Here is a 21,475-nt window from a genome sequence, read left to right as displayed (position 1 = left end):
GAAAAGTATATTTTATACACACATTTTTCTGTCTTTCATTACTAGTATTGTTATTCATTTTAATGCTGCCATTGTTACTACTATTTGTGCATTGCTGTTATTTTTATTATTACTAATATTATTAAAAGCCTCCCATGGATAGGAGCTGATAATTAGCTTACATGCTAAAACACTCAAACTTACTGAACAATAGTGTGACATTTCTTTTGCCCATTAGCTATGGAATTTAACATAATACATAATGTGTACTGTAAATTTTTATGTAAACTGTAATACTAAATTAACTACTACACTAAAAAAAGGTTTGCTGCCTGTTCAAGCTAATAATTTAAAATTAACTAAAACAACACAATTGTTAAGATTTTATAGGACAACTTAATTGTTTTATGTTCAAGCCACTTAAATTAAATTAAAATTAAATCAATCAATTTGTGTTGAACAACAAATGAATTGTGTAGAACCCTGCATGTTTTACAGTGTACACTCCAAAAAATGACGATTGTTGATTGTTCAAACTACTTATTTAAATTGAGAGGAAACAACACTAATCTTGAGATTTTATAGGACAACTTAATTGTTTTATGTTCAATCCACTTAAATTTGTTAATTAATTTGTGTTGAACAACAAATTGTGTAGAACTCTGCATTTTTTACAGTGTACACTCAAAAAAATGACAATTGTTGTTTGTTCAAACTACTTATTCAAAATCAGCGGAAAGAACACAACTTAATTGTTTAATGCACTTAAATTTGTTAAGTTAATCAATTTATGTTGGAACAACAAATGAATTGTGTGGAACTCTGCATGTTTTACAGTGTACACTCAAAAAATGACGATTGTTTGTTCAAACTACTTATTTAAAATTACCTGAAATAATTGTTGAGATTTTTATAGGACAACTTAATTGTTATATGTTCAATCCCCTTAAATTTGTTAAAATTAAATTAATCAATTTGTGTTGGAACAAATGAATTGTGTGGAACCCTGCATTTTTTACAGTGTACACTCAAATGACGATTGTTGTTTGTTCAAACTACTTATTTAAAATAAGCGGAAACACAATTCTTGATATCTTATGAGACAACTTGATTGTTTTATGTTCAATCCACTTAAATTTGTTAAGTTAATCAATTTGTGTTGGAACAACTAATGAATTGTGTGGAACTCTGCATTTTTTACAGTGTACACTCAAAAAAATGACCATTGTTGTTTGTTTAAACTACTTATTTAAAATGAGCTGAAACAACACAATTCTTGAGGTTTTTGGGGGACAACTTAATTGTTTTATGTCCAATCCACCTAAATTAGTAACAACTAATAAGATAACTTAATTCCTTCATGTTGTTGCGACACAAATCAATTGTGTGGAACCCGGCATTTTTCACAGTGTACTAATTCTACTACTCAACACGTTCAACTGAATTAAAGTAATCATTTCTTACACAGATCCCAAAACGTAGTGACAATGCAGAACACCGAACATCTGACGTACAACTCCACCACTACCCAATATGCCGACCTCAACATTTCTTTTATGACGACTAGTTTGCCACCAACTGGCGCCTCCGAGATCAACTGCTTTATTGATGCTCAGCTAGCATTTATAGCAACTGCCACAGCTGGCGGCATCATCCTGATCCTCCTAACCTCCACCATAGTGCTGGCATTTACCGTCTCAAGCCAGAAACGACACCAACGGACACCCCGTCCATCCAGAAGCAATGCAGACCTGGTGAGTGGAACGGGCTATTGGGGTACAGAGAGAAGTGAGGGCGGCATCGTGGGTCCATGCGAAACCAGCGTTTTACTGGAGGAAGTTAAGACCGATGGCGAGGAAGAAGAGGGCAATGATGGCGCGGCAGGTTCGAGCCAATATATCCAAACTTCTAATGCAGCCAGAGAGTTGGAGAGCGTTCCGACAGCAATGCAGAGCTCAACCTCCAGAGATTCCTGCATAGATCCCATCGGTTTGGAGAATATGCCTCTGATGGTGTGAATTATAAGAGCTTTTTTGTACGCTAGCCAATGAAGGCGGGTTTGATTTTGATTTGTTTTTTAATAAATGGCTTCAACAGAATATAAAAAGTAAGCTAACAGAAGAGGACATTTAAAAGTGGCCTTACATGATTTTTTGGCAATTGTTTAACCAACTACAATTATCTATTCATTGTGATAAAAAGAACAATTATGAAACTGATTAATTTGTTAATTTCTCGTGAAATGGGGGCAGTTTTCACATCTCAATCAGCTCGGAATATCTGTTTAGTGAAGATGACAACAACAATACCAAAATTTAATTTCTGTGTATGATTGTATATATGATCAAAATGGAGTCTAACATTAGTATTGTCTTTCTTTTTTTTTTTTTTTAATGAAAAACTGATTATGCCTAGAAACTAAAAAAAGTATGTTCACTTGCTTTAGATCCCAAATACAAGCCCTCTCCATCTCATTTTTAATGTCGTAAGCTGTACGAGACTTCTGATTCTTTGGCCGCCGAATGAACATGATAAAAATTAGGCACAATAAATGGTAAAACTGTTTGTACTACAACCCAGTGTGGTAATTTTCTAGACGATACATTAAAATAACAATGCATATTCTTGCATTACCAAGAAGCATAAAAGTTAAAAGTAACTGGAAACAAATGACAAAGGATGAGAGATAAAAACATTTAGAAATATGCCGCACATACTCGAAAACACAAAATATAATGAAGATAGAACTGTGTAAAAATGTGCTTAAAGCTGCAATGTATAAATTCTACTACTATTTTCATATTATCATTCGCCCAACTGCACTGAAAAAACTATTTTCAAAATATCCCTTGTTGTTCAAACTGTTTGACTGAAACAACCTTTGAATAGCTTTCTTATAGTTGATTATCTATTAAACAGGGTAAAAAGAAATCACCCACTTAAGCTTTAAATTGAGCAAATTGAGCATCCCTTCATTTTTTTATAGCAGAACTCTGACATGTCAATCTAAAATAAAAAGCTAATGTTAAAATGCTTGTTCGGTTTCTTATTTACCACAACTGTGATGTTACTGTTATGGTAGTTGCCAAGAAGAATTGCTTACGTTTTGAGAAATAAGTACTGATGTTGGTCTTAGAAGGAACTTAGTGAGAAAAAGGAGATATGAGATCATTTCCTTTTTAGATGCCTTTGCTCTGCAGAAAAGTTTTTTTATGCTTTTAGATATTTGTGAAGATAACCAAAAGCTGTAATGACTAAAAGACACCTCAAAACAAGCCTAATATCCTAGAACATAAGAGATAAAGCAGCTTCTGCTTTCGGTTACGACAGCTTCTTTCCTCTGGAAAAAATGCTATTAGCAAAAACGAATGCAGCCATTTCACAGCTCTATTTCCTGTCAAGTGAAGTGACAGTTCCGTATTATCAGAATGTTCTTCAGTCTGTCACAAATGCCTCTTGAAGATGCCTCGGTAAGTACACTTCTACCCTTTTGTCTAGCATAAGCCATAAATTTCATTAACATCTAAAGCAACTACATAACTCTACAAGTAAAAGAAAGTGTGTGGGGGGGGTACTTTTTTCTTGTCACTGGGTCTTCAATTTCAATGTGTGACATCTGTATACAACAAACATTTGATGCTTCCTGTTTTAGAAGTCGTATTAAAAAGATATATGAAAAAGTTTTTCATGTTGCCTCCAGGAATTTGTATGTACAATAAATACTCGGTTGAATCTTATGTGCAAATGTCTCTTTTGGCAAGGTTCTCTAAGGACACCATGAGGGCTACTCTTTGCACAATAGTTTTCCTCTACTCTCTTCCGTGGAGTCTAAATGGCCATTTAACTACCAGCCATAAGAACACCGTGGTTCCAAACACAGCAGAAAACGCATCAGGGCAAAGGGAGTACACTATTGATTCTGGAATAGACAACGTGGTTTCAGTTTCAAAAAGCATTCAGATGCTCCACCTCACAAGCCACTCAGAACAGCAAGGCATCCGCTCGAAGACGCCCTATGCTGATGATGAAATATCAAACCAGAGGACGAGTAAAAATGCCGAGAATGACCAACACAACTTGACAACTTTGCTGGCAAAAGCTAAAACAAAATTATCACAGGAAGTAGCAAGCACACCCCAAAAGGAACAACGAAAGATGACAGAAAACTGGTACAGAGAGAAATCTACATCTCCTTTGCAGAAAGTGGTTACACAACATGCCTTGGCTAAAAGGCCCAATGCCACAAATGCCAACGTTTCGCCAAAGGAACCAAGGAGCATGGGACCTTTAGACACATTTGAAGCCACTCAGGTTTTGGTTTCAAGCATGCAGACAAGAGACTTCACAAGTCACTCAGAACAGCAGGGAGTTCACTCACGGTTCACGTTAAACGGTGAAGAAGAGACATCATATCATAGCAGGAACACGCATGATGATCAAGGCTTGACTTCTATGCTGGCACAATCAAAAAACAAAATACTACAAAATGTTCCAACAACTGTACAAAAGGAACAGAAACCAACCAACAGCTCCCACAGACCACATACTACATTTCCTTTGCAGATAGAAATGACTACAGAATTGAATGCATCCACTAAAGCACCCTATACCACAAGGACAGATGTTTTGCCAGAGGAAAAGACAAGTAGGCTAAAAGCTATTCGTGTTTTAGTTTCAAGAAGCAAACAGACGCAACAGCTCACAAGTCACTCAGACCAGCGAATCGTCCATGCAAGGACACTGAACGGTGAGACACCAAATCGGAGGACAAAGAGGAATGAAGGTGATGGTGAGCACAAGTTGGGACCAACTGAAAACCATTCAACGCAGAGAGCACAGACAACTGCGCAAAAAGAACAAGGAAACATGACCGAAAAATCCCACATACCAGACTCAACATATTTGACAAGGACTGAAAATGCTGCAGAATTGACTAAAACTCTCTATAGCAGAAAGGTGGACACTTTAAGAACAAGCATGGGACCTTTAGACACACAGGAAGTCATTCAGGTTTCACAGTCAAGAAGTGTTCAGACGCAGGACTCCACAAGTCAATCAAAGCAGCCTGACTTGCTGCAGACATTCAGAAATGAAGATGAAACATCATATCAGAGGACAAAGAGGAACGTAGATGATAACCAGCAAAACTTTACTACACTTGAGCAGCCTAAAAAGCATACAACACAAGAGGTCACAACCACTCCACCAACTGAAAAACTAAAACCAACAGAAAGCCACCACAGGCTGCACAAGTCATCTTTGCAGATTGAGAATGCTACAGAATTTAACATTTCAACCCAACCACCCATTGCCAAGATGACAAATTTTTCGCAGATAGGAACAACTAAGAGGGACCATTCAGGGACACAGGAAACCACCCTGGAAACACTTTCTACTACTGATTTATCTGGACTCTATGGTGTGGAAACAACTGAAATGGAGGTCAACAAAAATAATACATATAAAGATGTTTATACAAGCCATACTACAATGAAAACTACAAAAGAACCAAGCCCAACGACTCATGCCCACACTTCCGCAATAATAGCTGCAACAAATGTCAGTGGGGCTGCAAGCACCGTTGGTGTGAAAACCACAGGGGGAAAAGACACAATCAAAGGGACTCAAGGACCAGAGGTTAAGACTCAACCTGTGACTAAAACAAAGACATCTTCAACCACTAAAAAGACCACTCCAAAACAAAGTACCACTCCATCAATCAAAAAAGACAGCCAAAAAGCGAACCCAGGTCCTGCTGTGGCAGGTGTGATCGTCACCACATTTTTCTTGATGTTCATAGCAATCATCATTATTTTGGTGAGAAAACGCAAAATGCAGAAAAGGCAGCTAGAAAATCCTGTGTGGGCAGGACCCTCTCCATTTTTAGATGGTGACGTTCATCCAAACTTGCCAACTATGGATGAGTCCGAAGCCATCAACAGACAAAGCTTCAACCAATTGTCCATTTCCAACCACTTGGTGTTTGGTAGGAACACCAGTGAGGACGTTTTTATGGAAGATATCCCACAAGGTAGCACATTTGGAGTACAGAATCCAGATGAGACCAATGCCTCCAATGGGAACTCAACAGCTGTTCAAGATCCAATTCAGGCAGAGGAAAACAAAATCCAGGAAGGTCAAGCTCCTGTAGACTCTTCTTCTGACACAAAAACACCTTCACCGGAAACTGCACAAGAGCCTGAAATAGACAGTGGAGAATCAGAGCAGACTGATGACCTTACTCCATCTTCTTTCAAAGACATTGCTATTAAACCTCCACCCTTGGTCTCTATAGATCTGGACTCCCTTTCAGAAGAAGCAGCTCCTTTTCAAACATCAGATAGTGTTGATTCACCTGCACCATCACTGCCCTAGTGTTGTGAGGAAAACAGTTCTCTCTTCCAGAAGCAATTACACAAAGAAGATTTCTTGCAGAGGACTTAAAATGTACTGTAATGTTTAAAGACTCTCAAAGACCTCATGAAATTGCTGTAATAGTATTCAAATAATAGGTGTTGTTTTCTTCCAAGCACTGGTGTTTTCAACACATTTAAGAGTCTTTGTCTTGACTAATCAATATGCTTTAGTTACAATATGATCATTTGCAATGATTTTTGTATTTGATAGTCAATGGCGACTCAATCTGAGAAGAATCTGATTTAGTACATGATGAATCATCAATGTGCTTGGTCCTTTTTGTCCAGAAGAAAAAAATTGTATATTCTCAATGTGTATATTTGTTAAAGTTTAGTCTAAGTACACCATAATATAGCCACTTCAACAACGCTAATAAGTAAAATGTCAGAAATCATCTCGGTCACACTTTATTTAAAGGTACATTGCTTGATATTATTTAGTCATTAACTACCACTTTTGCCTCAGTAAACTCCTAAATTGGTGCTTATTTTTAGTTATTAAGGTAGAAGTTAGGTATAGGGTAGGATTGGGGGATACGTCAAGATCGAGCAGAAAATGTACTTTACATGCACAAATAAACAGATAATATCTTTATAACAGACAGGTAATAAACAGGTACCATTAGTTAATAGATAGAATTGGACATTAAACTAAAGTGTTACCAAAATCTCTCGCTTGGATTTCATGAGGTCATTGAAATGTCAATGTTTTTGTCATTTTAATACCTTAAAAGCATCAATATTTTAAAGGTGTCTCATTAGCTAGCATATCATAATCATAAACCAGCTTGTCATTACATTTTGCGCTTTGGGTCTGAGAAAAATGCACTATAAATAAAATGTATTATTATTATTAGTAATAGTATTATTTTCTGTTTAGAATGTTAATAAGGCTTTACTCGTGGAAAAACAACCATTAGTGATACATTAAACTGCTTTAAGACTGTACTAGTCCTGGGTTATATGCAGATCTAAACAGAAACTGCGGACATTTTTTGCTATTTCTGGACAGAATTTAGAAAAAAAATCTGCAGACTTATGTGGAACAATTTTGAGAGTATCGTAAATAAAAATAAAAAGTAAAAAAAAAGTACCTTTTTAACTTCCACTTAATCTTTACAACACAAATCCAATTAGATTCACTTAATTGGTAAACAAAGCAATTCTCTTATATGATATATCTTATAAAATATAGAAAATATTACTTTACAAACTGTATTGTAAATAAATCATAAAAGCATTTTCATATTTGCCAATAATATTACTGAAATTAATTTCAAACTGAATAAATCTAAATGCTCACACTTTGTTTTGACTTCTTGATGAGCTAAAAATCTGCTGAAATCTGCTAATTTCTGCGTGCGCAGATTCCGTGTGGGCCTAGTTATATAGTGTGTATTTATAAGTCAGTTACAAGCTTACAGCATGCATGTCTAACTCGGACATTAAAAACAAAGAATCCAATCTGAGTGTCATCTGTATTATCGGCCACAAAAGCCTGTTTGTGAATAAATTACTGCATTTCTGCTGCCACCATGTGCATCTCCGATCTTTAAGCCAAAAGGAACTGTCAAAGGGAACCTGACAAGGTCCAACAAGAGCTCACTCTATATATACAAAGTGTTTCAACATCGTGGTCTTGTGTCTTTTTTCCACATCAGCTATGAAAAACTAAATGGGTAAAAGTTAACTGCAGGAAATAATCACATTTCTGAAGCATTCACTATATACAAGAATAAACTTTTATATCTTTACTGGACAATCCATTGATTCTCTGAAGCTTATTATTAAAGGTCAAATTTATTAGCATCTTGGAGTACAATCAGTATCTGTTCAAATCAATTTCTTTCATTATAAGAATATAAACATATCTCCTTGTAAGAGCTAAACAAGTTTGCTTTAAAGAACAAATAACATAAATCAGTGATTCAGTGGACAGTTACTGGACTTTTAGACTCCAAAACTTGATCTCCAATACCCAATTAAAAGATGCTGCCTAAATTCTGTCAGACTACATTAAAATGATGTTCCGACTGCACCTTGAGGTTCAGCAATTTAAAACCTCTCACTAATCCGAACACCAGAAAATCCTTTCACAAACAGTTCTCAGTTTCCAACCCAAACAAACTATCTAGGGCCAAGAAAACTGAAGCATTACTATTAAGCAAGGTAGGAAGTTATTGCAAATAACAGAGTGTGTCTTGTGCAGTGATGAATACAGAGAGTGTGTGCACCTCAGGTAGCAGAAGCGAGAGGGGAAATACCACAGGAAAATCTAAATTGGAAAACAAACCACAAGACTATTTTCTGCCTTATGATTAATTTAAGCAAACTCTCCTCATCCGGTTTGATACAGCAAGAGTTCTGTGGTTATATGAGCCATGATCTTTAAAATGACTTGCTTTGGGATGTCAATGACAATGCAATGTGAATAAAAATAAACATTGCATTACATTGCATGCAATTTGGTCACAAAACCCATAGTACTTTATGTAAGAGTTATGACAAAGTTTTAATTGCATGGCAACATCAAGCTCTTAATGGTACTTCATTCCACTGCAGGTTTTCTGCTTCAACAGCTCCGAAACTCCCAAAACTTCAATGTGCTGCTATGCAGGTGTTCACGCATTTGATTGGTGTTGCTATGCTGCTTCGCTGCACGGCTCATTCACACCTCATTGGTGCGCTTTAAAGTTTCACATGCACATTCAGAACACGGGATGGAAATGGATGGGAGACAAACAGACCATGACAGACCACAGAAACACAGATCATAAAGTATCCATTTATCTAAAATAAAAAAAATGTAAATATTAAAAAGACTCTAGACTCATTAAACATCAGTGCATCCAACAAACAATGATGAAAACTAAGTGTTTTGAATGTAATCTACCCTAAACTAACTAAAGGTGTAAATTAACCAGATTATACAAAAATAAAAATTCTGCTGCCTAAAAAGTAGTTGTGATACAGACTTGGTGAAATAAAAATGGATCTGAGAATATTCTTAAGGACCACTCTAAACTACTATACAACCTAGAGCACATCAGTAAAACCAGTTTCAATGAGGAAATGGCCATAGAGGAATATCAAACCATGTCGCCCCGTCTTCTGGATTTAGCTGCGTCACACAGATTACTTCAGCACTGAACGGTATCGTCGCAATAGAGCCAGGTTCATTATTCAAAGCAGCGTGCTTTGAGTAATAGGATGTCTGATTATTACATCATACATGCTAAATTGGAACAAAACATATGAATGAGAGAGACCGAGAGACAAAAAAAAAGCAGGGAGATGATTTGGTGGCGTGTGCAGATCCTGAATATAAAACACTAAAGTCAGCATCCCCCCTCCTCATCAGCAGCAGCAGTATACTGTAGGTCGAGCCTGTGCTGCATTTCTCCACCTCCCCCTCCCCACCATCCCATGATCCTTCATCTCGCTCCTTTTGGTTCCTCCTTTCTCTCTTTACCTCCTCTCACAGACAACCCTAAAAGCAAGTGATGTGAGCGGATTGCCAGAGCAGCAGTCTGTGCAAAAAAAATCTGAGTATGATCATGCCTGGATGAACGGAAAAGCATGGAAATGGCTAGAATAGGCTGGAAAGTAAAGTAACTCCCAGCTGCAAATGAGAGAAAGAGGACGGGGGTGGGTAGAAGAGCGAAAACTGGCATGATGAGGACGAAACGTGGACCGTGCAGAGACAAAACACTGGGAAACATATAAGATAGCAAGAGATCAAAATCCCCTTCTGCTGCTTTAGAAGACGTGAGACCGGGAAGAGTGATCAGATTGGACAGGGACATGTTCAGAAAGTAATGAAAAGGTAAGTGACACATGACATGAAAGGCAACTTGATCAATTAGGTTCAATAAGAACGATCACTAAAAAAATGCACAGTTATGCTAGGTCATTGCATGCCTGCAGTAGCGTATTTATATGTCAAAAAACGAGGACATCTCATTTATAGTGCATGATACTTTCCCACATAGGAACTTAAAGCATGTGCACACATCCTTTTTTCTCAAGGGTAACAACAGACTGTGCAGGAAAACAATCAACTTAAGATTGCTCTTATGGACTTGCTAATGGATTCACTGAGGTAATGCTAATGATTTGAGCTTTAATAACACTTCAGGTTTCTGTATTCATGACATAGTAACTTTGAAAAGAGCAACTTTTTTATACAAGCATGACATGACCACATGCACAGACATACAGTGCAAATGATGTCCCCAAATGCACCACAAATGAGGGGGCGGGAGGGTTCAGGATGCATGCAGCGCTACCAAGGCTAAATGCTAACGTCTCAGTGCTGCAGCATGGCAGGATAGCTTCTGGCAGAGGGTCAAACAATTAGCACAGAAACACAGAGGGAGAGAGAGAACTAAGCAGCGCTGTATGTGTGGTAACAGCGAGACCTGTTGTTAACAGTGTAATGGACAAACAATGCTCAATGAATGAAAATGTCCTTGCGGTAGGATTTTATACCATGTTAATATGTTATAGCAGGTGATTCAGAAGGGTAAAAAAATAATAAAAAGAAAGGGACAAATCAGTATTGGAAAAGTGTCCCCCAATAGTTTCCATCCTTTATTAGAATATTTTTGTATTTTCAGTTCAGTACTTAAGCTATAAACCTAAAAAAAATAGATAAAATCTAAAAAAAAAACACTTAGCATGTATGGTACAGATAATTAAAAGTAGAACTCAACTTTACAGTCCTGTTTAACCTCTACATACCATGTACAATTACATAAACTGGGTAATGACTAGGTACTACACTTAAACTTATCCCTAAACTAACTTCAACCCTTTTAACCCACTGCAAGTACACAATGCAAGGATAACAATTTACGAATTACAACGGTGATTGAAAGAAAAACTTACTCATTTTACGTGATCATCAGTTGGAGGGGTGGATCCAACTCATAATGTAATAATCCACTAGGAACTATGACTCTTTCAGTTTAAGGGTAAAAGTAAATAATACATTGGGTCAGACTTTATTTTGATAGTCCATTTGTTGAATTTAAGTTACATTGCATGTACATGCCAACTAATTCTCATTAGATTATAAGTAGACTGTTAGGTTGGGGTTAGGGTTGGGGTTAGGGTTAGTGTGAGTTAAAATGTACTTGCAAAGTTTCTCATAGTCAGTTAAATGTCTGTTGAAGGAGCAGTATCAACAAATATTAAGCAGACAGTCTACTAATACTTAAATGGACCACCAAAATAATGTGTTACCATACATTGTTTATCTAGTTAGCCTGGATGCGAATACATTTTCTTTGGAAAAAGGAAAGACCTTAAAAATAGTTTTGTGACAAGTATCCCTTTGCCTTTTTACAGGAAACCTCAAATTGCACCTGCCTCGATGCCGGCTAACCTGTTGCTTCTCCTCCTTTTTGGGGTGCGTGTGCTGGCCATTTGCCCACCAATGTGCACCTGTAGCAGAGGCCATAGAGTGGTAGATTGCTCTGCCCGAGGGTTGGCAATACTTCCCGAAAGCCTGCAGCACAACATTCATTTCCTCAACTTGTCCTATAACCGCATCCAGAATCTCGATGGGCTCCTCAAACATTTCGACCACTTAAGAACTCTGGACATTTCTTATAACCATTTGCACCACCTTCCTGTCGGTCTGCCAAGAGCTCTTTGGGATATACGTGCCTCAGGAAACTACATCCGTCAACTGGAAAAGAACGATACAGCCTACCACTGGAACCTTCAGAATCTGGATTTGTCCTACAACTTGCTGGAACGTGCAGTTTTGATTAACAATACATTGTCCAATCTACAAGCTCTCAATCTTAGTCATAACAAATTCTGGACTGTCCCAACGAACATGCCCTACAATTTGGAAATGGTGGACCTTTCTCACAACTACTTGCTGCAGATCCTGCCAGGATCTCTCGATCGCCTTCCTAGATTGAAGAGATTCTACTTGCATGCTAATCGCTTCACCTCATTAAGCAAAGATGTTTTTAATCAACTGGATGATCTGCAGCTCCTCACACTTGGAGACAACCCTTGGGCTTGTGAAGATGAGGAGAACATAAACCACCTGCTGACTTGGATGCAAAAAACCCCAGCAAAAGTCTTGGGCTGCCCCTGCTACACTAGACCTACATGTGGCGAGGTCCACCTGGCCACCAGGAGAACCTGGCACTCAGCTGCATTCACAGAACCACCACTGGGTGCCGATGCTCGCCGTCCTGGCCACAGAGTCCCACTGCATGCAGTTACTTCTGGGTACTTGTCCAAGTCAGCCCAGTTGAATGTGGCTCTCATTAACACTTCTGAGGCAGGCGAGCAGGTTCTGATCTTGGGTGGAGGATTTCATACATCAACTCCACATAGCCTGTCCACACAGTCAAGCACAACAATCAGAACACGTAGCACCAAGAAGGCCCAACCAGGCAAAGCTCACAGCACAAGCCATCAAATCCACAAACACAGCTTTGAAATCCCCATCTGGAGCCTTTTATGTACTGTTGTCATTTGTGGTGCTTTGTGATTCTGCATAATCTCTTTAACTAAACCTGCTGGTTTGAGTCTTGAAAACAAACAACAACAAAAAAGCTAAACTAAAGACATTCACAACATTCTGGCTGTCTTCTTGAGCATTCATCCATGTTTGTAATCTCTGCCTGCTTCAAATTACCACCAACATAATGTGACCAAGTGCTGCATTACACAAACTACCAACATCTAGACACAAATACACGTGCACCACACAGTTTCCTGATGTGGAAAAGTGAATGCTCTTTCCAGTGTTATGCTTGATCATCGGCAGAGATTTATGCCTTTCATTGTTTATATTATGTACTAAACTAAAACACTTAAGATGCTGTGTTCTAAGAGTTCAGACATGCAGACTTTAAATGTTGAAATAAGAATAAAACGTGAAAATCCATTTTGTTTCACTATGATTATCTGCTGTATATAAAAAAAGTCAACATGGCCTTGCAGCAGAATGGAAAAGGGCAAATGCTTAAACACAATGAAGCAGAGCTGATAGTCCATGTCAAGAGAGGTTTAAACTAAGTGAAACCTTTACATACACTGGCTTCCTCAGCTCCCAGAGCATTCCCATGATGCATCTTTGTACTATATGGGAACCATCAAGCTTGGCCAGCCATTTTACACTCCAGTACAGAATGGTAAACTGATAAAATTAATGCCAGCACTCCATAGAGAGGTGTTTAATAAAAACAGAAGGAGGCGGGTGTACAAAGCTGGTAAGAAAGCAGTCAGCACAACCTTTCCTTTAGAATACAGCAGAGTTTGCTATAAAACAAAGTCAATAATTGCCTTGATTATATCGTCACACAAGCTTAAAACTGGAGGCAGTTTGTTTACATACGTGCCAGTAGAATGAAGAAGGGATTTTCTTAGGCAAATTTAGTTTTTTCCTCATTCACTGTTACACCTTTGGTGGTTTTACTTGACACTAATAGAGTATGTATAGAGTAATAGTGTGTAATAGATTATATAAAGTAATATAATGTAGAGCAATTCCAGCGTTATGGATGTGACATTTGCAGTAAAATCTCAAAACATAAATTCACAGAGAAAGTATATGTTAACATTATATTGAAACATCTGTTTATATTCTCCAAAACTAACCACAGAGTTATGGGAGCAGAAAAAATTCAATCTGTAAACATTTTTATATTTAAAATGAGGGAAATAAACATGCATTATAATTGTGACAAAAAAAAAAGTCTTTTTGCGAGTTTACAGTATACAACATACTTTGTAAAAATTCTGTGAATTAAACTGCACAACCCAAAAGAAACAAAGCTAATCAAAAAGATGAGTCGGCTCACTATTGAACAAAAACGATTGATTTTATTTTATTTGACATTTTTTTGCATTTATGAGGAAACAGCTCTGTTATGGATGTGACACCTCTCTGTTATTTGCTCTGTTATGGATGTGACGGATGTGAAATTGGCATTTGTGTGATTTTGATAAATCAAATATAATAGTTTGACAACATTAACAGATACATTTTTGAGTATTTTCAAAGCACTGTAAAATACTTGTTTACCCAAAAAACACAGAAACAGTTTTGATATTTTGGCGAAAACCCAATTTTTTTCATGGCAAGGTTGATATTTGCATAGAATTGCTCAGTAGAATTCTTTATTAAAATGCTTTTAAACAATGTGTTTGTCCTAACAATAAAAACATGTTAATAGACAAACTTTTAATCTACTTTTATTTTACTTGAGGTCTTTTAGGAATAAAATCATTATCCTGAAGAGCAAACTGTCTTGTTTCTAACATTAATTACTTTAAAAGAAATAATCTGAATTAGTCATCAACCTATAATTGACCTGATAGTCACTTTACCGGTGAGGTAAAGCATTCTACCTTAGGTCACATGAAAAAGGGAATGAATCTTTAAAAGCTTAGTTAATTTTCACTGAAAACGTAGACAAAAAAATAGGTGTAATATTGCTAGATGAAACTCCAAACTACTATGAAAGCATGCATTCAATTAAAGCTTACTATTTGATATATAATCAGCAATTCAGCATTGTGGAGTCTACACTGCTGATATCAAAATAAAGATACAAAACAGAGTGTTGCTTCCCTAATACCTTATAACACAATATTTCAACAGCTCCAGATTAAAGTGTGAGATCAGTTGCTATATATTGCATTACTTAATGGTTTTCGAAAGTACCTGTGAATGTGCAGCTTTGTTTGATATATGATGTAATTTTACTGAAACAAGAAGATGAAACATATAGTGGAGCTCCTCCCTCTTTTCAAAAATAGCCAAAAGCATTTTGTTTATATCACTGAGTTGCTGAGTTTAAGTACATCTGACTCATAACAGCCACAGCAATGATGGGTCTGTCAACTTTGTTTAACGCATCAAGTTAATAACAGTTAACTGTTTCCCTTCTTTAAAACACACCATTCAATGTATAATTCTAAGCAGTCCACAAATCATTGTGGACCCATTTGATTTGTGCATATGATCTGTTATGGGCCATCAAATCTCTGGACCAAAGCAGGCCAAGTGTGTGTTTGAAAAAAAAAATCTGACTTCCCAAATGGAAAGCATGCCAGAATCAAATACGTGCCATTCACCATATAGAAAAGCAGCTGAATTCCTTTAGATTTTCTTTGTTGCCTGTATGGTGACTGTTTATGTCCAATGTATTTTCCCCTTTGCAAAGCAAAGATCAACCCTGACCAAGCGCACCTAAACCAGTTCATCAAGATTTTCAGGAAAACTTAAGAATCACAGGTGCGTTGGAGAATGGATGAAGCTCTAAAGGTAGGGAGATTTCCAGGAAAAGGACTGGGGAAAGGACGTCAACTTAAAGGAATATCTCACCCAAGACTGTCTGCACTGAAAGTCAATGGGGTCCACAGTTTCTTGGACACTGAAATACTTTAAAAAAATACAATTTTGTGTAGCAGTAGATGTTAATCAAGTTTGGGATGAAAAAAAGAGTAAACATTGGCTTCTTTAAGTAGAGGGAAAAAACTCCTCCAGTAGTTACATACCTCCGCCTCCTGCAAGGGTGTTACTTTAACACGTAATACTCAAATAAAAGCATCACATCGCTCTGAGACCCATCCTTACAATCTTCACGAGAACTGAGAGACACAACGATCAGCCATGGCAGAAGGTAAATGTGATTGATTTTTTATGATTTTTTTAAATAAGTTACACTTTTAAGGTGATGTTGGTACATGCAATGTTAATAAATACCTGGATTTTGATACTATTCAGAATATTATTTTAATACCATAAAAGAAACATCATGCAACTGTGTTGTTTGCCCCATCTAAATAGCAAAAGCCCTGAATATGGCTTCCAAAACTCAATTTCTACTGCTGCTAGTGGCTGTGATGATTACAAGCTACAATGCTGTTGGTGGCACCGGCACAGCATTCAACTGCACAAACTGCACAGGCAATGGAACAACCACCTGCATAATCAACGGCACAAATACCACAAATAATAGCACAACCAATGGCACATTCAACTGCACAGTCAGCATCAACAGCACAATCAGCAACATCAACAGCACAACTAGCAACAGCAGCAATATCAACAGCACAACCAGCAACAGCACAACCAGCAACAGCACAACCAGCAACAGCACAGCCAGCAACAGCACAACCAGCAACAGCACAGCCAGCAACAGCACAGCCACCAACAGCACAGCCAGCAACAGCACAGCCAGCAACAGCACAGCCACCAACAGCACAATCAGCATCAACGGCACAGGCATTACAAATGGAACAAACAGCACAAGCACAGCTAATGGCACCTGGACAACTCAGAGCTCAAATCATGGCACTTCTGTTGCTCCATCCTTTTCACTTGTGGGGATCATGGGACTGTCTGGACTACTACTTTTCTACGCAACCGACATAAATGATATTTTTACTAATCTACGCATACTAGTGGCTAGGGACAAGTATTCGTATGTAATTACTAAATGAGGCATGTATGACTCCTATGAAATGAACCGCATAATACCACATATTGGCATATTCTACAGTGACTGATGAATAAACCAATAACGAAAGAAACTCACTGCTGCCATGTTGTCGCTTGCGGGGATCATGGGACTGCCTGGACTACTTTTCTGCACAATTTGACATTGGTGATATTATTACTAATCCACATATATTAATGGTTAAGGACTGGTATTTGTATGTAATTAATAAAAGAGGCATGTATGTGCCATTTTAAATGACCTTCACCATATCATATATTGACATTCTAGAGTGACTCATGAATAAACAATAATGAAAGAAACTCTGCTGCCATGTTGTTCATTTATGTAAAGCTTCTTAAAGACTACTTGATTCTCCAAATACACAAATGACACTTGTGTAAAGCCGAAAGAAAGAGAATAAACAATGAACAGGATAGAGGGGGAGTGAAACAGCCTGGCTTAATCCAAACCAACGCCCCGTATCAGTTAGAATAAGCATGACTCAAAAATCAAATTTACCTGCGTGCGATGTAATAAAACACAGGGTTGCCGTTCTTAGACGTGCCAGCTTGGTAAAATATGTTGAGGGTTTTTAATGCTTTAAATTCCTCCTTCTCATGGACTTGATGCCTAGAAAAAAAGTTTAAAATCAGTAATTAATATGTAATAAATTAATAAACAGGCCAGCTGGACAATAATATAAGGTTAGACTGGGCAAAAATAAACAAGCTGAATTACATTTCACAATTTATTATTATTATATTGTTTAATTAGTGAAGTACTAGTACATAAAGTGAAATATTTACAAATATTAAATACTTTAAATGTGTTTTTTTACCCATCACACCACAAACATGATTTAAATCTGATAGAATCAAGTACAAGAATGCAAATAGGAGAATAAAATAATTTAACAGCACTAATCATAAATACGTTTATTATAAACAGCAAGGTTACATGAACAAAGTGAAACTGAAGTCGTTTCCGCACATTAGCTATACAAATAGACTCTCTGTGCCTTACATTGGCAAACAAGAACAAATTGTTTAATACTGAAATAGAGAAATCCAAAACTCGAAAGAAAAGAAAAACATGCATAAACCAATGTATTTTTTAAATATGCAACTATCATCCATGTATAAACAGACCTGTATTTTCTTGAAAGAAAAAGGTGCTTCATATATTTGAGAGATCCAGTTTGTCCTTAGTCTTCACTGTTCATTAGCTCTAATAAGAGTCTCTTGAAGAAAAATGATATCAGCTGATAAAGACTTTAAATGTGCAAACACTTGCAAACACCATGTTTTATCGGGTGCCCCATTCCAGTTACATTCTAAATGTAAAAAATTTACATTCATATTCTATTTTTCTGACAATCATTAATATAACCTATTTTCAATCATACAGAAAACATTAGGAAACAGACCTGTATTTTCTAATATGGTAACATCTTGAGATGAACAATATTTACCACCATTTATGATCTGTTATTTTGAGTAAAATGGACTGTCTGATCTACCACATCCGAAATCGAGCCCAATCATGCCGTTTCAGACTCAATCGGAATCGGACGTTACCTTCTGATCAGGACTCAAATATTTATGTATATTATATATATATTCTCATTATTTTTTTACACATCTATAGTTATGCGGTGGCACAGAATTAGACCTCTTTCTTGACTTCACACAGAAACAGCAACGTGTACAGCATGACATCACTTTGTTGCAGAGACTCTATTGGTTAAATGTCGGCAAAATAGAACACGGAAGCAGATTGAAGTGGAAAGCACGAATATGTCTGCGGTCTGGAGGTATTTTAAAGTTGTTGATGACAACAATGCCATAGCAAACTGTGAGATCTGAAAACTTGTAATTGCCTGCCAGGTATTTTAAGTTGAGGTGCTATTTGTTTGTATATTACATTTTTATATATTTACTGTTGCACTAATGTGAAAAAGGGAAGAATAAATGTTATTTATTACTTGATTGTTCAAACTACCTCACAGAAGTGCTCTGATTGTTAACAGTTGTTGAATGTTAAAGGAGGCGAATTAAATAAAACCATAAGGAACATCCTGGATCTGTTTCTTCGCTCTCATTATTTTTTTTTAATGTATTATAGAAGTATCAGATTGGGTTTGGTTATCAGTAAATACTCAAAATCAAATGATTCGAAGGCAAAAAAAACTGATCGGGATGTCCCTAATCAGAAGTTAAATTAGGTTGAAATATAAGCAAATTTTTTTATAAACTATACTAAACCAATATATAAGCAGGATTTGTACTTATGTCTGCAATTGTTAATTGTAATATTGTATTTATTTATTGATAAAGTCTATTCTCCTTTGGTATATCAAGATAAAAACTAAAGAGAATGAAAGTCATGAATTGAGATAAAGCAAGAACAGTCACCTTGTCATGAACTCCTCAAACTTTGAGCTGGTGAGGTTTAGGCTGGACCAGTGCGTGTCTGCTACTGGCTTATGTTCAGGAGGACCCAGGTATGCCAGGAGGGTGGCCATTTTGTCAAATGGTCTACGGCCCACTGCCTTGTGGTCCCTGTGGTTTAGAAATGCAATTATATTTGTATTATATGCGAAGTTTCTTCCATATACGAAAGTTTTTGCATTCCAATTGGATAAAGGAAAGGGATTTTAAAAAGGACTAAAGAAAGGATTTAACTCAAGAAGCACAAAGCCTTTGTTTATGTTGAATCTGACCAGTATTTGTATATCTAAAATCTATTTTACCTGTTGCTGGACAGGTATTGGCCAATTCTTTCCTGGTTGTTCCATAACAGCCGGTGAAGGGCGAGCACATTTCCGTCACTGATAAAAGACAGACTGTGGTTCACGGAATCGCTTGGTGGAGAATCAGATGCGATGTCCAAGAAGAACCTGACAAAACAAAATCAGAGATCTAAAAGTTTCTAAAGAGCAAATGGCATCAAAAGAAACCTATTACGCCCCTTTTTACAAAGTCTCTGATGTCACTAGAGTGTGTATGTGAAGTTTCAGCTCAAAATACCCCACAAATACGTTTTTGTAACTCTCTGGAGCTGCTTCTTGCAGGCTTTGATCCAAATTGTGCTGTTTTGGTGACTATCGCTTTAAAATTTTAAATAATTTCAAAAGATGCAGCTCAGAAAAAAAGTAGTCTATGGAGACTACAGTGTTTATTTGTTCATTTCTAAAACACATTTATAATGCTTCTTAGTCACTGACATTATCTTCAGCAGGTGAAAACTCTAACAGTGGACGTCGCCTTCTCACTCAGGGCTGTTTGTGCTAATCTTTTTTTTTTTCAATGTGATAAAAGTCCCTTTTAACCCAATAACTACATTTGCATGCATCCATATACTTAATGCAGCAATAACTGGATTTGAACAAAATGTAGTCCCATCCTAGATTTCTCTTATTTTATCTTTTGGTTATTGCTAAGAAAAGACACAACAGCTTTGCCTAAAGAAGTTGTGTGTCTATTTTTTGTGTCTATTTTATGGGGGGCAAGCAGCCTTGTAATTCGCGGGATTAAGGACATACAGGCTTTTGTCTTCGCAGAATAAAGCCATTCAGTCTTATACGATTTCTAAAATATATGTATTTTTGCCTTCGTACTTCACGGACAAGTTTTGTACAGACAGTAAATATGCTTGCATAGTACAAGTTATTTCTGAATGAAGGGTGCATTACTTGATTTAAAACACACACTATCTACTATCTGTAATTATTTATTGAACATCAATGTTGAACAACTGAAATTAAAACACACTTTGCCTGAAATGAACAGTCAGTTTTTTCTGATAAAAAAGTGGAAATGAATAACTTAATAAAATAAATAATTTTTTGCGTTTTTTATATTAAAAATAGAAAATAAGCATTATCTCTTCAAAATAAAATAAATCTTGCATATCCTGTAAATAATATTTTAAACATTGCATATGTATATTTTGTAAACAAATATTTTAATGTAAATAATTATTTGAATGTAATGGAAAATATGCAAGGCAACTTTGGCGCAGCTTACAATCATCGACAATTTAGTGCAAAGTAAGGTTCAAGCATGGGTCCATCATCTCTCTCTGATTCAGAGGCGGAAACAGGCAGACGTGCAACAACTTTAATCATAAGGTAAACACAAAACAGCTCTTTCACATAACTCCACACTTGTAAACACAGTCCAACTGACTCTCTGCGCCGTAACACGTGTCAACGCTACCAAACCGACCAGTAACAGAGCTTGCGCTACAAGTCTTTGCAAGGTGTAGTTACATTTTTGATGAGAGGTGCGTGGGTATGCGACGATGCGAAGGCTGCGCTGGACCACACATGTGCTCTCGACATAAATCAGTATAAATCAGCCTTAACAGAGTGGGGCCTCATGACTCCACACACAGTAGGGAAAAAGTTAAATAAATAAATCAACTTAGGAAAATTAGATCGATTACGGTTTCTGAATGTCGACTTCGATTATATTTCGATTAATCGCCCAGCCCTAACATATTCTTTATTAATCTTTTTTTTTTTTACAATACCGCTACAAAGGAGCTTCAAGCATCAATTGGGATCATAAAATAACAAGTCTGATTGTAATG

At 36.8% G+C, this 21,475-nt stretch overlaps 4 protein-coding genes across 6 annotated transcripts in view; 3 read left to right on the top strand and 1 right to left on the bottom strand.

The window, feature by feature from the left end:
- nf1a (neurofibromin 1a) overlaps positions 1-21,475 on the bottom strand; it is a 130,372-nt gene that overhangs the window by 52,321 nt on the left and 56,576 nt on the right. For all 3 annotated transcript variants that reach the window (XM_056473235.1, XM_056473236.1, XM_056473237.1), the window contains exons 33-35: positions 19,632-19,778; positions 19,294-19,440; positions 17,399-17,509 (exon numbers count right to left, since the gene is read on the bottom strand). In XM_056473235.1, the coding sequence (XP_056329210.1) occupies positions 17,399-17,509; positions 19,294-19,440; positions 19,632-19,778 (405 nt within the window). The remainder of the gene's footprint in view (positions 1-17,398; positions 17,510-19,293; positions 19,441-19,631; positions 19,779-21,475) is intronic.
- LOC130241460 (mucin-4) lies at positions 3,242-8,096 on the top strand. Its single transcript, XM_056473238.1, has 2 exons — positions 3,242-3,449; positions 3,741-8,096. Exons 1-2 carry the CDS (start codon positions 3,442-3,444, stop codon positions 6,352-6,354), a joined length of 2,622 nt encoding a protein of 873 aa, XP_056329213.1. The 5' UTR covers positions 3,242-3,441; the 3' UTR covers positions 6,355-8,096.
- On the top strand, positions 9,771-12,969 carry omgb (oligodendrocyte myelin glycoprotein b). Its single transcript, XM_056473239.1, has 2 exons — positions 9,771-10,221; positions 11,748-12,969. Exons 1-2 carry the CDS (start codon positions 10,214-10,216, stop codon positions 12,913-12,915), a joined length of 1,176 nt encoding a protein of 391 aa, XP_056329214.1. The 5' UTR covers positions 9,771-10,213; the 3' UTR covers positions 12,916-12,969.
- LOC130241462 (autotransporter adhesin BpaC-like) lies at positions 15,845-17,179 on the top strand. Its single transcript, XM_056473240.1, has 2 exons — positions 15,845-16,057; positions 16,225-17,179. Exons 1-2 carry the CDS (start codon positions 16,048-16,050, stop codon positions 16,878-16,880), a joined length of 666 nt encoding a protein of 221 aa, XP_056329215.1. The 5' UTR covers positions 15,845-16,047; the 3' UTR covers positions 16,881-17,179.

Source organism: Danio aesculapii, chromosome 15, assembly GCF_903798145.1.
Source record: "Danio aesculapii chromosome 15, fDanAes4.1, whole genome shotgun sequence".
NCBI classification, from domain to species: Eukaryota; Metazoa; Chordata; class Actinopteri; order Cypriniformes; family Danionidae; genus Danio; species Danio aesculapii.
Note: the sequence above shows the minus strand (reverse complement) of the source record. Positions and strands in the feature narration are given on the sequence as shown.